The sequence below is a fragment of the Falco peregrinus genome, chromosome 3 (assembly GCF_023634155.1).
Source record: "Falco peregrinus isolate bFalPer1 chromosome 3, bFalPer1.pri, whole genome shotgun sequence".
NCBI classification, from domain to species: domain Eukaryota; kingdom Metazoa; phylum Chordata; class Aves; order Falconiformes; family Falconidae; genus Falco; species Falco peregrinus.
In genome coordinates, this window is record NC_073723.1 from 43,742,847 (window position 1) to 43,759,998 (window position 17,152).

At 42.1% G+C, this 17,152-nt stretch overlaps 1 protein-coding gene across 4 annotated transcripts in view; it reads right to left on the bottom strand.

Annotated features, from left to right (window-relative positions):
- SGK3 (serum/glucocorticoid regulated kinase family member 3) overlaps positions 1–17,152 on the bottom strand; it is a 61,426-nt gene that overhangs the window by 21,079 nt on the left and 23,195 nt on the right. Inside the window, exons 1-4 of one of the 4 annotated variants that reach the window (XM_055798897.1) lie at positions 15,696–15,788; positions 7,988–8,193; positions 3,091–3,174; positions 1,167–1,239 (exon numbers count right to left, since the gene is read on the bottom strand). In XM_055798897.1, coding sequence (XP_055654872.1) covers positions 1,167–1,239; positions 3,091–3,174; positions 7,988–8,065 — 235 coding nt within the window. In that variant the 5' untranslated portion in view covers positions 8,066–8,193; positions 15,696–15,788. Of the gene's footprint in view, positions 1–1,166; positions 1,240–3,090; positions 3,175–7,987; positions 8,194–15,059; positions 15,262–15,341; positions 15,610–15,695; positions 15,789–17,152 lie in introns of those variants that run through there. The other 3 variants (XM_055798895.1, XM_005240925.4, XM_055798896.1) reach the window with 3 other exon arrangements.

Here is a 17,152-nt window from a genome sequence, read left to right on the forward strand (position 1 = left end):
TACTGCAGACCAGGCAGCATGACATTACTAGGTCTTCAGCCAACTCTAAAAACCCCCAAGGTCAGAGAAAAGGAAAGAAACAAAACCAAAACAAGAAGTCCCTGTAGACACAATACATGTAAAACTTCTGGCAATAATTTACATCTTCATCAGAAGAGGACATCAGAGCTTGGATACTTGCATTTAATTATTGTAATAAAAAATAAAAAGGAATTTCACATCAGGATCCAGGTGATTAACTGTAATTGTCAAAACCTAATTTGTTTGAACAAGTCTAAAAAACCCCAAAACAACTCATTCCAAGAGTTCAACACCTTTGGATCCATTTGTTTTTCACAAAGGAGAAAATGAAATGATTTAAACAGTGCAGGAGGAGATGCAGCTACACACACAGTCTGATCACATCAACAAGCCAGGGGAAGGCAGGAGGTTCCCAATGACCATCAGGAAAACCCTTAAGTAAAATGGCCTGAATGAAGGCTATAAAGACACAGAGCAAAGGTCTGGCCTTGCCATTTGCCTTTTTATTTATTCATTGGTGGTACACCTAGGTTAATGCACTTTACAAGTGATTTCTTATTAGTATTTTGATAAGGACAGAGCAAGCTTCATTGGGACCTATCACTGTTAACTTGATCACATCACGTTCACATAAGATGGGCTCTGTAAGTGGAGCAACAACAGGAAAAGATTCATTTTCATCTAAACTGTACAAGGAAGCACATTTAGACACAGAGTTCAAAAGCCTTCAAAGGTAAATCCTTTAGTCATTTCCCCCCCACCCCCCAAAAAATGAAAGTCACACAAAGGAAGTTTAAAATTTGCCAGGCATATGTTTAGCGGGTTTGGCTTTTGCTTTTATAAAGGAGCAATTACACTGACAGTTCAGAATTTCTCACAATCCTGAATACTGCAGGCTCAGGAGAAGCTATAGCCTTCAGTGCAAAAGAGGCACTGGGCCACTGAGCAATAGTTTGTTCACGATCACAAGGTAGAGAATCTACCTACGCTAGTTCCTGTTCTTGACTGAGGCATGACTAAACTTTGGTTTAGTCATTGTTTTGAGGACTGGTGTAAAACTCATCCAAGATAGCTGCTTGTAGGCTGGAATAGATCAATTTTCATATAAAGAAACTGACAAAATGAGTAACAAGATAACAACTTACCAGGATCAAAATTATCTCCAAATATTCTCTTAGCTGGAATCTTCAAGTTCATGGTGGGAAATTGCTTCTTTAGCTGAAAACAAAACACATACAATTGGATTGTACTTACACATTAAAGTACCTAGAAATAATTGCATTGTTTGTTTTCTGATGAACAGTTTGAACATCTGATTATTAGTAATTCTGCTCATCTCTTCCATCTTCTCTACTCATACACTTGGGGGAAAAAAACCAAACCCAAAACAATTTGTACTCGGCTTGTTTGCACCAGTCATACCCTTTTAAATTCAAAGGCCATCTCAATTTAGAAAGCTAAAGACAACTGCAGCCCTGCATTAAAAAAAAAAAAAAAGCACAGGCTAGAATCTTGGGTGGTTTTTTTCTTGCTTGTTTGCACAGGAGTGTATGCATGAGGTTTAAAATGGATTGGGGACACAGACCTCTGGGTTCTGCCCAAACAACATTCTTAAGAGCTTTAGAAACCACAGGTGGGCTACCTCTGTGTCAAATTTGTAACCAGATTAACAGCATGTTTTACAATGCTGCATTTGACAATTTAATTGTAGTCTACACTTGATAAGCTGGCCAGAAGATCATATATAATAGCACTGAATTTATAAAAAAACCCTGACATGAGTCAAGCCTGGGTTATATTTGCTTCATCTTCAAGCATTCCAGAAGAGCAACCTTACCCTCATCCTCTTTAAGAGAGTAGTTCAATACAGTAGCTGGCAATTCTTTCCTTAGAAACATCAGTATCTCTTCCAGTTAACAGCACAGGTTTTTTAGTGTACTATACCATATGAATTGGAACTGCATGGAACTTAACTGAACTGAATGGGAACTGGACTAAATGTTCTCCTGGTTATGCTTCCCCAGGACCTCCACCTCTACAGGTTAAAAAGACCAGTGCTGAACAAACTTCAGCGGAGCAACGTTAATCTGAATGGTAAGAGAATATGGTAAGGGGAACAGGATCACCAAGGCTCACTCCACAGGTATCAAAATGGGGATACTTTTGTTTTCACATCGCTTGCAAGTCTATCCCCAGATGCAAGCAAAGTATAGCATGGTATATCCAGGCCGACTTCTGCTCAGACTTTGCAAGATAGCCCCAAGTTCACCACCTGCATTTGCTTACCACTGCTGTGCAAAAATCCAGGTACAGTGAGACAGAAAGGAAAAAAGCCCAAATACTTCTCACAGAGGCAATGGAAGGGAAATAGAGGCACAGGTAAGCAGCTGGTAATTTTTCTTATGGAGATCACAGAGGAATTGTTTCTTCTTTGTCTCTAAATGAAGAACTGGAGAGAAGTATGGACACAGGACACAGACTGCACATCTGAGCAAGTATCTGCCCTGCTTGCCCACTATGTAAAATGGGCCAAATCCCCTTCTAGCAACGAACCCAAGAAATCCATACTGAGTTGCTGAAGAGGCCTATTTTATTTGGACCGCTGCCAAAAATATTGGCTATGAAACTGTAGATAGGAATGGCTATGACTAACTTGAAAGTTTATATCAAGAAACAAGGATTCGCTCATTACTTTCAGTACTTCAAAGTAAAACACTTACTTTAAGAGAACTTTACCTATCTAGATGTTTTTAGTTTTACAGCAATTTTTTACCACCATGAACAAATGCACGTTTCAGATGTTTTGACAACCAGTAAATTAGAAGTTTCTCTCATGAAACTATGATCCCAAGCAACAATTAAAAAAGTGACAAATAAGTGGACTTTGAGTCTGAAATTCAAACAAACCGAAGTTTTAAAACCCCACCTTGTCATTTACTTTAAACAGGCTCCTATGATTATTGAATGTTGACTCAAACTCCTCAAGAGGAAACTAACTCAAACTGTAACACTGCCGACAAATGTTGCTCTGCTATTCTGCCATAATTTCATAGCTTGCCTTTTGCTTACCGTATTGTAGAGTTTATCAAACTCTGCATACCGTCTGAAGACAAACCATTCATTTCTGCCAACTGAGACCAATACTTTGTAAACCTGTAGTAACACAGATAAAGTTACTGCCAACAGTAAAGTTTAATAAAACCTCCCAGGTTTAATCCTGTGGTGGAAATAAGGACAGGTTGTTAAATATATTGTGTAAAAATACTTTTTAATCTACACGTTTCTTACAGTTAAATCACAGACAACACAAATGAGTAAAAGAACAATTAGAAGAGTCTGACATTTTACAGAATTTTTTTTAAACACCAGGTAAGCAAAAACTAATACCAATGCTCATCTAATGGATTTTCATAAATTAGTTCAGATCCAACAAGAACACCTGGCCATCAGATAGCAGTCTATAAAAAACTGCTACTTTATAATTTGTAATAAAGACTAATATTAAAAAAAATTAAACACTGAAGACTGCCTTCACCAAAACCTAAAGAGAAAGCACACAAGAAAAGCAGTTATAAAGGTAACTGTTTCTTGCCACATCTTGAATACGTTTTATAGTCAGGGTCCTGGCAGATGACACAATTGTTCAGGGGGGGAAAATGCTGCCATGGCTGAAACACAGCACAGGCCACCTAACACACAGCATTGGGATCAAGGGACATGCAGCTGGAACCTGCTGCACAGTTCTGGCCACTCAAATACCATGACAGCAGAGGACTTCAATAAACCAGACAGATTGCCAACCCCTGGCTTCATAAATCTGGTTGACAGTTTCGTGTCCAGCAGGCTTCTCCTGTCTCTTATGCAGCTAGTTGAGCTCCCTTCTCCACATTCTTTTACTTTCAGAAGGAACCTGACTATTCCTTCAGAGGAGAGAATGGGCACAGCAAGGAAATGAGTGCAAAAGGCTGCCAATTCCCAATGCAGAAGACTGGACCAATGCCCCCTTCTGTCCTGAAACAGCAGCTTACCTCTCTCCTTTTAACTCCCACAGTGGAAGTGGCAGCCACCACTGTATTTCTTAGCTCCAGATTAGCATTTATGCTACACTAACTGCCCAAATATGCTGCTCTCAGTCTTCTCTGGGGAATACAGGAGGCTGGACAGAAGCGTCCAGTAGGATGCTGATGAGACTTACTCTTAGAATTAACTTTCCCTTACACTGCTAAACAATCATTAGCATAAAACCTAGCTACACACCTTCTAGAGCATCCCTAGACTGTAAACAGCAAAAGCTTTAGCTGCAGACACTTAAGTACGGTCCTCCTGAACTAGGTATCTTACACAGCAATCAAGTCCTGCAAGTAATGTTCAAACACACAACACCTCCACTCCCCATGACTGCATGGCAGCTCAGTGCCAACAGGCTTAAGCAGCAGGCCACGGACAACTTCTTAAATTATCAGAGCAAAATGCACAGACTGCAAAGTTCATGGGCAAGCGTAACTTCAGATGATATTCACCTCCTTGGCAACCTCAAAATTAAAACACTTGTTCTTGAAGTAGACCAATGACACAGTCAACGTTTTTTAATGAGAGAGCATAAAAAAACCCATATGAGGTCATCCAGTTCACATCATCACTGAAGCTCCTGCATTCCCAACCAAGGAGAAACTGCAAGTTTAACACTTAGGGAAGTACTGAGTGGCAAGAACACATGCAGCATCTAGAAAGATTCTGGTAAACTCCAAAAACATAACATGTCTTTGGGCTGTATTACTACTTTCAGCTACACCCATGTAATGATTTAGGGGTGTGCAATGCCTGTTTCTAGGAAGGGGAGGTGCGTAGGGAATCTAGCCTTACTCAGGTAATAACCTTTTCAAATCTAATTACTGCTAAACCAAAACCAGTCTTAGAAAACTCCTAAAACATTGATAAGATGTATTCACAACTTGTAATATGTGGATAAATAATGCAAAGCTTTGAGAAAGGAAAAAGGAAGAAAAAGAAACAGAATTCCTGAAAACACCACTATCCCAAACATCACCATAAACTACCTTCCTAGAAACAGACAGGATAGGGTCCAGCTATTTCTTGATGTGATAATTTCTTCACAAATCAAGTCACTGAAATTAGAAGTCTTCAATTCTGTTTTAGTAGCTCACGCTCACAGATTAAACATTCAATTTGTATTAACCAGAGATAAGTAAAAAAGGTAGGCTGTTTTCCAATCTCAAGAGAGCAAGCACTGAGAAAGCAAGGAAACTATTAAGCATCAACAAAATAAAAAAAGCAACTCCACAGTTTCCAACAAGGCTTGGTATTAGTATGTATCACAGGTCTGAAACAGTTTCCAGATTTAATCAGATAAACAGCACCCTCGAAAGGGATTTCTTGATATGCCTGTATATGACAGCGGTGTGAAGGGAGGTAAGAACAGGTCAGAAGAGAAAATTAAGCCTCACACATCAAACAGCATAGGGACAAAAGCAAGAAATGCAAAACAAAGTTATTTGGCAAAACAGGCAAAAGAACAGCCCACTATGCAGCAAGGACAGAAGAGCAGTTACTACATCCTAGATATGGTCCAAAACAAGCATTTTGGTTTTTTTATGAAGAAAGTAAATGATCAATCTTCAGAAAAAGGCAGGACAGCAAACTAGAGTGGATATACATAAAGTCTGGTTACCACGAGTTAAGTGGAAGCAAAAAAGCTTCCCTGCCAGAACACCCAAAAAATTCAAACATGAAATTATTTGTCAAGAAAAGAATACTGGTAGTAAATGTAGCAAATGTATGCAGTATTTAACATAACCAAATCAAATATTCAACAAGAGGTTATGAAAATGCTCAGGAGGAATGAAGAGTTCATTTCCAAAAACAAAACTTAAAAGCTTGACTTATCAGAACGAGGACTGCACAGAGACACGATTGTTTTAAAAAATGCTGTATCAGGGCAAAAAGAAGAGCTAGTAAAAGCTAAGTTGCACATACTTGTCTTGTTTCTGTGCCAGCATTAAGTGAGCCACTGTAAAGTCTGAGCTGGAATTCATAGTTTCGATTCAGGCCAGCGAGATTCTAGAACAGTCTCAGAAGCAGTAGTGATATATACACATATATATATATGTATAGTGACAGTAAGGTGAAGATTATATGAAACAGTCACCTGAAGTCTTTCCTAGCCTTTATCACTTTAACTTTTCCTTTCACCCTAAGATTCTTACTGTTCTTTATGGAAATGTCACTAACATCAGAAACAGACAGCTATACCTACCACAGATTTATTTCTCCCTGTACCCCTCTCCCACCCCCCACCAAAAGCAGTGCTGAAGATGGGCTTCAGTCATTAACACACAGCTACAAAAGAGGAGACACAGTAAAAGCATTGACAGACACATGCTGGAATTCACAGTTCCTACCAGGAAGTTTAGTATGACCCTCCTGTTATCAAATCCTAAAATACATGCGATAATACTCACAAGCTTGGTTGTGAAAAGCAGTTCTTGCCAAGCTGCTAATTATTCCCTGACGCAGAAAGCAGAAGCCACCCAGACAAAGCGTACCTCCACACAGTGCAAGCTGGGTTGGATTCACACACACACCACCCTCCCCAATTTCTTAATTTTCCTACTCTTGCTTGTATGGCTTCCTAAAGGGCACACCCAAAGAAAGAGCTGTTAAGTTACTAAGGTTGTCACACAGATCTTTTGGTAAAATGGCCTGGAAATCACAACATCAGTATGCACCGCAGATATACCACACTGGGACTTTTTAATAGCAGAACTGTCAGCACTGAGGCAACACCTGTTTTGCTGAAGTGTAGACTTTCATGAAGTTTTTTCTGCTCATTTGAGTTACACATGCATGCAGTGGTTTAAAGGATTAGTAAAGCTCTCTTTTGCTTGTTCCCTTTACCAGCAATTCCCCAATTTACATCTTGATACACTTGTAGAATCAAACAGCATTATTCTTCTCCAAGGAAGGGAGGTGAAAGGGAAAGGCAGATACATAACTCAAAGTAAATCTTTGTTTTGTTGTATTCTTCAGACAACAAGTCAGTCTAGGGGTGTTTGCATTCCACATCTGAAGAGTGACTAATTCACTCAAAAAAAAAAAAAAGGCAGCTTAGAGGAAGTTGCGCAAGAGCAATGAAATATTTTGAGCTTTTTAAAGGAAGTACTATGATGCTGTCTTTATATCCTAGCACACGCAGAAGCAAAACAAAAATCTAGGTCACAATATTTTTCAGTGTACAACATAGAGTTACTCCACAGAATAGGAAGATTTCACTTCCAGAAAATCAAATTGGGAGGCTAAAAAAGGCAGCAGCAGGGAATAACAAGGAGTAGAAATTGGAACAGGGTAGGAAAAGTCTTGTATTAGAATCAGAAAACAGGAAGGAAGACAGAAAAAAGTTCCTTTAAAAATTTGATTTTTCTCTTTTACACAAAAATATTAAAATTATTTATATGATATTATAACAGGAAACAAGAAAAAAAATGGCCATTATAAAACCAAACTACAAAAAAAAAAGCAACTAAAACCAAAGCCATATCTTTTCCCTTTACAAAATAAATGTTTTCTTGAAAAATCATGTAGGATGCCGAATCTTAATCTGATTTGGTACCAAAATGTTACTTCTGCATTCAGACACCTATGTGTGTGTGTGTATATATATATATATATATACACATACACACAAGAAAGCACTGCTATTTGGGGGTAAAAATACCAGAATTTTGTACAGCCAAATTCTTTCTGCAGAAAGCAACACAGTTAAAACACTGTAAAACATTCACAACTTCTCACATTGGACTATGGCCAGTACTCACAAGAGCAAGTAAGCAGACTTCCATAAACTGGTTTAAAGTAATACCAAGCTTAGTAGTAAAAAAAAGAAAGTAGCACTTCTAGGCAGTAATAGCCCATGTATCTGCCTACCGTGCTTACACTCTGCTATACTTACAGTAAATCTTTTTTTCTTCTCTCTGTGTTCATCAGAGCTCGGAATGCTAACACTTGGGCAGCTTTCTTTGAGATCCATTGTATGTGTTCTTTTGACCAATTTGTTACAGGACCCTGCTTCGGGTGTTGCAATCAGAAGGTATCTTCAGTGGTACTGATCCAAGATACGCAGCTTTTCTTGAGAAAATGTGAATTCCATCATGTAATCTTAAAGTGAACATAGAAGGAAAATTAAGTATGGGAACACTTAACTCACAGTGCTAAAACCTGTGTGACAGGAACTTTTCCTGGCAGGAGATGAACTTTAACATGCACATATACAGCCATAATCATTATGACTTTGCAAACTGTTTCATGCTTGTGGTCCCTTCACCGAAATCACTCACATTCTCTAAGGACACAAGCACACCCAAAAATACCCCACTGAGTTGTACAGACGTACTGGGAACACATTTGGGCCCACTACAGGCAGTACTTTGAAGAAACAAAGATAGAACATGGAGAAATAATTAGAGATGACAACCTGGTATCAGACATCTGAGAAAAGCCACTAACATGTACATTCAGAACAGTTAATTTCAAAAACAAAGGTTTTCAGCTGCATGAGTCGGTACCACAGGGCATTTCAGATTTGTCAGAACATGCTGACTGTATTTAATTATCACATCAGAGATGAAAGATGACAGGAGAAAAAAAATAATTTTTCATGTAAATTTTAGAGGGACACAGGCAGCACCATGTGTCTGAGTATCTACTTTCTCTGCCCTCTCCTCCCCCATACTTGACATATTTTGTGTTTAGCAGAACAGTAGGGTCATCCATTACCTCCAGTCGAACAGTTAGCCTACTTGCAGAACTTGAGAAGGGTACAAGACAAAGAGGCTAATGACATCAAATAAGCAGAGAGCTTAGTATTACCTACAGGCCCCTTCACTCACTGACAGACAGTATCCTCCACACCTGCTTGGAGCACAGTTTCCTGGACCCCACTGCAAACAACAGGAACTTCAGCCCTGGCTAAGAGCTGTGCCTAAGTACAGGCCTGCAGAGCCATCTGAAGTGGTTTAGTGAATGCAGCTCAGCTTTCAGAACATTATGTGTCTGACCAATGAGAAAAATTTTTTGGAAAGAAGAGACCTCAGTTCCCTTCAAAACACCCAGAGGAAAAAGGAGTGCCCAGTTGAACACTTGAGTCTGTATTTTCTTAAAACAGGGAAGTATAAAAGCAAACTGTATATTTTGTATCATAAATTCCCCAAACCCACAAACTAATCCAATGCAATTCTGCTATTAGAGACACACCCATATTTATGCTGGCACAAAGGCCAAAGCCCCGGGAATCCAGTGAAAAGATTTGTTCTTGATACCCAACTAGTCTCAGTCAATTGACTATTTTTCTTGTTCTCAAAAGCCAGATCATCTCTCTGGTTCAGACTTCACACTATTATTCCTCCTGTAGCCATTTAAAATTAAGTAATTTTCAAAGATCTATCAGGTGACTGTAAACAAAAAGGAGTGTTTGAAGCCACTGTAATCACAGTTAAGTGATAGCTCATCCACACTGCAATATATTCACAGTACTATTTTTAGTTACACCTGCATTTACCTTAATGTGATTGTTCCCTACTTCACTGATTAGGAATTACAGGGCTGAGCAGGGTTAAGCTTCCCCCCCACCTTTATTTGACTATAACAAAGGTCATCCAAGCCAGTTACACAGACCTTGAGTTTGAAATTGGTTTTTCTTTTCCTTCTGCAAGCCACTGTTAAAAGCTTTACTACAACAAGGCACAGTTCCTATTTTCCACAGTTTTATACTGGCATGGGATTAAGACTGTTCTTCACCCATTGCCACACACTAAAATTAAGATCTAAAGGTTAACTGTGCTTTTCATCATCGGAGGTCCACTAAAATAGTCAATAAGCACCACTTTCAGTAAGCATTTCACTAAGCTTAGACTTTACTAAGCACTTATGTCAATCTTGAGCTACTTCAGGTCCCACGCCAGGAACCAAGCACAAGTCCCTGTGTTTTAGCTGTCTTCCTGCTCATCAGAGAAAAACACGTAAAGCTTTAAAACGGATTAGGTGTTCCCTGACTAGTATCACTCCCTATCTTCTCTTGTAAACTGACATTCATTACGATGGTTCCCAACATGCCTGCACTGATTCTCACAGTACTTCTCTCATCCCTTTCGTTTTTTAGTGCCGTATTTTTAAATAGCAGTACAGAAGCAGTACGAATTAAAAGCTGTAGTCCAAAGAGTACCACTTGGAAGACTGAGCTTTATTCCAGATCTGAAGTTGAAAGATCTACAGGAAACAAAAGGAGGAAGTGTCACCCAGATTAATTCCGGAAGAGTTTACTCATCTTACTAGGGAGAAGAAGAATAAATCATCTGAGAAGCTGCAACTGCAGTATTTGTGTTTCTTTCTTTAAGCTGCCTGGAAGATCACTGGCTGTAATTATTTTCTTTCCCTGAGGCATCTCCTCAGAGTTGTGACTGGGTCACCAACACTAAGCTGAAAATGCATTTCTTCCAAGTTTGTCAGCTCAGTTTGCCACTAAGCTTCAGAGGATCAGAGCTTTCTTTCAATTTCTATCTGCCACAAGCATATCAGCTCTTGAGAGCTTCTTCTATCTGAACTGTATGTCAGCTGTAGGTCTGACTGTAGAAAAAGGGATAGATTTGCCTTAATCTTTGCCATGCTCCATTGAGGAACACAGCTGCAGTTTTCCTAGCAGGTAAAACCACTAATGCTGTGGTAACTACATGAAGTAGTAACAAACAGTAGAGACGTATTTTTATCCACAGTTTCAAAAGTGCAAACTGCAGTGTCTTGAGGGTTGCCAGATACCAGTGAATTTAACAAACATTGTCAGTTGAGAAGTCTCTGCCTCTGGTTATAGCTTTTCCTGTAACTAAAAGCAGGTAGCCCCTGGCCCCAACGTTGGTAACAGGCAGGAAGGAGATAAAACTTCAAAAAAACAGGCAGCAAAATAAAACCACTTAAATCATATTTGGGCACTAGTGAAAGAGCACATAGATAATGCAAGACAGGTTAACACTGCCACCAGTGTTGTCCAGTAACAGCTAGAACTTTTAAGCTGCCACAGTATCTAGCCCTGGAACAGGGGAAGGCACAGACAAATGTGTTAGAGGAGATCAGAAGTCACACATCCTCCTGGCAAGGTTTCAAGCCTGTCAGCGGCTACACTATTCATTCTCTACATGGCGGCTGTCAAAAAGCAAGCAGTATTTTCACAGTTTCCTGCAGAAAGCCACAACAATGTCAAATTTCAGGCTGACCCTTGCCTCTGGTAAAAAGCATGGCAATAACAGAACCCTAACACTAAGAACACATATAGATCTACTATACCCACAAATTATAATGCATTCAGGAAATTGAAAGTATTTTGTGCAACCTCGTAACAGCTACATGCAACAGGCAAACAATACGTAGTGTAACGATACATAGCAACCTCTTCTGATTTCTTTCTCCATAAGCTAGGCTCAAACGGTATTAGAAAAGGTTTCTGAAGTTCAGATTATTCTGTACTGAAAAATTTTCTTTTCTAAATTATAATGGCCTGAAGATGATACCATTACACAACCAAAGACCTTTGTTCTAGGTGCTTACAAGTCAGTCTCTGCCAAGAAAGTTCAAAACTTGATTACAAAGCTGTGTGCTCACCTGCTGCCTCTCCAGCTGTAGCCAAATTGCCTTAAATGCCTCTACAGCCACTGCAAATCAGCTATCATACCCATTCTGACTCTTTGAGTAACACAAGGGAAGCAGTGACAGTCAAAAACCCTAAAAGACAGTCTTCCAGCAAGCATGCTTGGAAGAATCACCAGGATCCATGCACACCCACTGGAAGAGAATGGCCATTTCCCTATACACTAATTATCCACCTAGAAAGACTTACTCTAGGGCTGAGTCACCAGTAAAACCAGCTGCTGAAAATCCCATGACTGTGATTCCGATTACAGAAGGAACAACAGGAGACAGTCCTATTACCTGCTATAAACATCACCCTCCTTCCTCTCACTTTAGAGAAAGTATCTATGGCATGCTTTTCATCACTTCCTCAGTCTTCACAAATATCCTGATAATGAATCAACATATCACTGGACATTAAACAATCTTTGAGAAAGCCAGGAAAGTCAACTTTTCCCTCAATTGCTATATAATAAAAGAGAATCCCACTCTTGTTACCAGACAAGCAGCTGACACACAGGAAACAGGAGACAAGGTATTCAGAACCCAATGCAACAGAAATACAGGATGAGGAGAACCAGGGACTGTGGAAGTTGCATGCTTCATAAAGAGTCAAAAGCAAAACACAGATCACTAATCTATAAAGAAAGATGGATGGGCAGAAGCTGTTGAATAACTAGGTTCTGAAGAAAGCAGGTTTCACCCAAGCCATTCTTTCAAATACCACATACATATGATAATTTTAATACAGGAACACTGAACATCAGTGTAGACCTCTAGAAATATTCCAGCTGAAGGAAAAGGAGTACACTAACCAGAATACCCTAGTCAATCCTTGGCTTATCTCTTCACACTCCCTTCTACCTACAATTTGACAGAATTCATAATTCGGTCATTGGTATAAAGGAAAAAGCCTGATCCCTGTTTACACACCCACCCCACTACCTTGCATTTTTTTAAGCCTCTGGTGGCACCACTATGGAAAGCCAACCACTACTCACAGCAATGTGGGCAAAGTCCAATTCAATGGGTTATTACTATTCATAGAAAAGTAGAACAGATAAAGTAAAAACTCAACCAAGGGAAAGAAATAAATTACTCCTGGTTTTTTTGTCTTTATCAAATTTCCTCTGGAGAAGTCAGGTAAACATTTCCTTCCCACAATTCTACTGTACCCAAGAACATCCCTTCTGCCCCACGTTCCAAAATAAGCTCCAACAAATTACTCTTAATTGGCATAACAAGATTCATGACTTGGACTGCATCTATTTGCATTCATGTTTATTACATGACACAACACAGGTTCTTCGCCATGGTAAGCAAACCCCAAGTAATAAAATGGGTCTAAAGAACAAATACTGCCAATAACAGGCAGCTGTCTTTTAATCCTCAGCACAGGTCCACAATAATTTTATCTTTAGCCTGTGTCCATTGTATCTGGAAAGGTTACTATGTGCCTCAGATGGTATGACTTACGCAAATAGCAGAGCACATTAAAAAAAAATAATCAAGTTTGCATCACACTTGCAACCTGCATGTTTCCTGGAGTGCCTCCTCAGCCTTCCTATACACCAGGTCCAATTAAAGTTAAATGCAGATGCCTAGGATAGCACAGATCAAAAGTTGTAGCAAGAGCACTGCCAGCTACTTTCAAGAGGTCTTACAAGCAGCTGATACCAACCACTTGCAACATAGTGAGTTCTACATAAGAGGGCAGTCAGACTTCATTAAACACAAAGCAAGTATTCCCAGCCTCATTTTGCCCCTCTTGATGAAAATTAAGTGGGAACAATGCTCAAATATACTGCCCATTTTTTTACATGACTTCAGGAAAAATCACCAACTGTTCTCCCTCTGTTTCATCACAAACACAGGAGAATTCTGATCTATTTAAGATTGATGTTATTGCTGATACATCAACATAAAATCCAGTAACTTTCTTCATGTACTGTAACTGGCAAAAGGGTAAAAATCCATACAGCAAAAGGTATCTGGCTTTTAAAATGAAACACATAAATCCAAACTACAGTTCACAATCCAGAAAAACTTTGTAAGTCTGTGCTCTACAGAGCTCACGGCTGCCTAGAACCATAAAGCTGTTGGATAATGAAAAGGCAACAACTTAAATACTGGAATATAAAAGTAAGAGAAAGAGCCTTTAGCAATATCCAAATTGCATGCCCTGTTCACCATCACTTGATTTCTCATGTTACATTAGTACAACTACAGCTAAAATTTTATGTCCATTCTTCTAAGACAAGTTTACCAACTCCTGCAGGTAAGAGCATACGCTGACCTCTCACGTTATTTCAGTGCTGCACGGAGAATAAGGGGTTTCAGTTCTATAAGGATTCAGAGAACAGTTGTTTATGCATGTGTAACAGAATCTGGTGCAATAATGTCAGATGTGGTGAGACTATGATTTACAATCAAAGGTGGGAATTAAGGTTGGAAAGCAATTTTAACACAATTCATCATCATCACATAGCCACTAATTACTATTTCTTCACCTTTAAAATTATCAAGGTTGTTAAAATATCCAGTACTTCTCAAGTTAAACATGCTGTATTTCTCACTTAAACGAGCATCTCAAAATATCTTTCAAGAGACAGGCCAGTTTCCTAGCTTTAAGTTATGAGAAACACCACACATGGGGACTACCTTGACATTAACAGTGAACTTTTCAAAACGCTTTCTAAAAGCTAGCAACACTTTTTTCCTGAGATCTAAAGTATCTTAAAGCCTTCAGGAAAACATTCCTCCACACACGCCTTCCTTTTTTATCATTAGTTCATATTACAGTCATTGAAGAGACTGATGTGCAGGTGAAGACTGAAAAGAAAAAAAATCAGAACTACTTTTAGACACTCAAGAGTGAAACACGAACATTAAAAACTCAAAATGAAGTTAACATCAGCCTTTAAAAATACAGACTCATTCTGCATGATTCTATAACACACTTAATGTATGTATGAAAGGGGATATAAAAAAAAAGAACAAAAAACCCAACTTAGCTGCAAGAATACTGCAGCAAGAGACCTTCACAGAAATCCTCAGTGCCAAATAACTGGAAGAGCCGTAACAGCATTCAAGTGACATTACTGCGTTGAAGCGAAATGCAGTACCAGCACGAGAACTATCTTAAGTTTAAAGGGGAATAAGAAATGAACATTCCATACTGCAAAATTACTGCACATCTAGAAGCAGAACAGTTACACCTTTAAGAGCTGCCACAGGAGGCATATTCACATAAATATTAAAAAACAAACGATCTGTCAAAACAGCTTTCGTCTTAACGCTTTACAACTGCTTCTTAATTAACCTCCGAAAATTAAATTCCTCAAGGGTACCTGAATCCCTGCAAGCCACCTAAGAAGCTTTCGTTTTGCGGGACGAGACCTCGTCGGTCATCTCCCTCAGGTTCGCTGCGCTCTTCCGAGACACCAGCCACATACCGGCTGCAAACCGCTCGGAGGAAGCAGTAGGTGCCGCGCCGGTACCGCCCCGGGGCATGCCCCGCGCCCGCGGAGCAGCGCAGCGGACCCGCACCCCCCGCCCCCCGCCGCCTCCCGAGCTTGGCCACCAGCTCCGCCGCGCCGCGCGCAGCTCGGGGACGAGACCAAGCCGCTCACCTCCACCCCGATCAACCACTTCTCGGCTCCCTGGTTTCTAGGAAGTTACAAATTTCTCACATTCCCGGTCCAGCGGCGCCGCGGGGCCGCCCCCACCAGCGCCCGCCGCCGCTCTCCCGCGCGGCCATCGCCCGCCCGGCGGCGCCCCGCCGCCCCGCGCCCGCCCCCGGAACCCCGCAGGCCGCCGCACACGCGGCCCCAACGGCGGCGAACAGCGAAAGGCGGCTCCGCCCAGGAGAGGAGGCCGCGCCGCCGCGGGAGGCCAGCGCCCGGCAGGGCCCCGCACCGCGCCTCACCGCAGCGCCGAGCGGCAACGGCGGCGCACGCGGCTGCCCCCTCCCCTCGCCCACGCACCCCGCACGTGCGGCCGCCGCGCCGGAGGGGGGCGGGCGCGGGGGAGCGGCGCGAGCGGAACGGCGGCCCCGGGTACGTCCCTCCGCGGGAAGCGCGCGCGGGGCCGCGCCCGCCGCCCCGGCCCACCCACGGGCGCGCCCGCCGGGCCCGCGCCCCTCCGCCCCCGCGGCGCCAGGCTGCGGCCGGGCCGTGACGCGGCCCAGGCTGCCCGCCGGCCAGCGACAGCCCGCAGCGCCCCCGGGGCCGCCGCGGGGCCCGCACCCTCCTCACCGCGGGCCGCAGGCCGGGGCCGGGAGGTGAGGTTTTACCCCCCGCCCCTTGTAAAAAAACTTACAATTCCCCCCTTCCCGATTACAAGTTCCCGCTTTCCCCGCCCCGCCACCGCAGCCCCTGGGGGGGGACACGCTCCCGCTCCTGCCGGCGGCTCCTCACAGGAACTGAGGAAAACCAGCAGCCTCGCGGCAGAACGGCCGCCCTGGTAAAAATACTTTCACCCCCCCAGCCCGCGCACATGAGGGGCTTCCCGCAGCCCCGCGGCGCGTCCGGGGGCGGCCTCAGCCCGCCGGCAGGGCTGACCCTGCACCAGCCGCCGCTGCGTGAGGGCGCTGCCCTTCCTTCCTCCTGTGCGGGAGCGGTAACACACAAAAATGAGGTCGGTGTGTAGTTTAGGGAACTAGCACTGTTTAGGGAACCGTTTCTGCGCCCTCTGAAATTAAAAGGGTAAGTTTCAATGCCCCAGTTAAAATTCAACTAGACCTCTTAAAACAAAGTGTAACTCGGTTTTTCCTGAGCAGGTGGAGGCCATAAAACAGTTACAAAAATACAAATTCCAGAAAAAAAAGCTTTCAATGGCAGGATCGCTTCCGCTTCGTTTTGTTAACTAGATCTGAAAGCACAGGCCAGCCAGGCGTCAGCACGGATTCAGTCTAACAGAACAGACCACCACACCCATGACAGTTAACGTCTCGTGTTTACTGAGGATCTGCTACGACGTCTGAACGTGTAAATTCACCATTCAGACAGCTTAAGAGACAAGGAATATCTAGTGCCAACAGTAACACTCAGGATGAGGTAGAAGCTTATGCCATTTTAGCTTCCTCCATATAAATACCTGAAATGGTTCTTGGGATTTCAACTGACATGTAAAGAATGAGCACATGTGAAAACGCAGCCCATTCCACTGTCTTAACTGATGTAACCTAGGTGCCTCAAAACCCCACAGGTTTTTGTCTGGAAATTACTCTATTGATTATGGAGAAGCCCCATGTTCTACAAGCGTGTCTTCACAAGACTTGTATTTGGGCCTGATGAGGCATGATGATGCTCATTTCAACAGCTGCAGGTATTGGCAAGTGTCTGGCAAGTAGTGATTCGGGAGATCCTGTTTCTGAGCTCTCCTACTGCAGTATTCCTGCATAATACTACACTCATGTGTCAGGCACTGACAGTCATCCAAG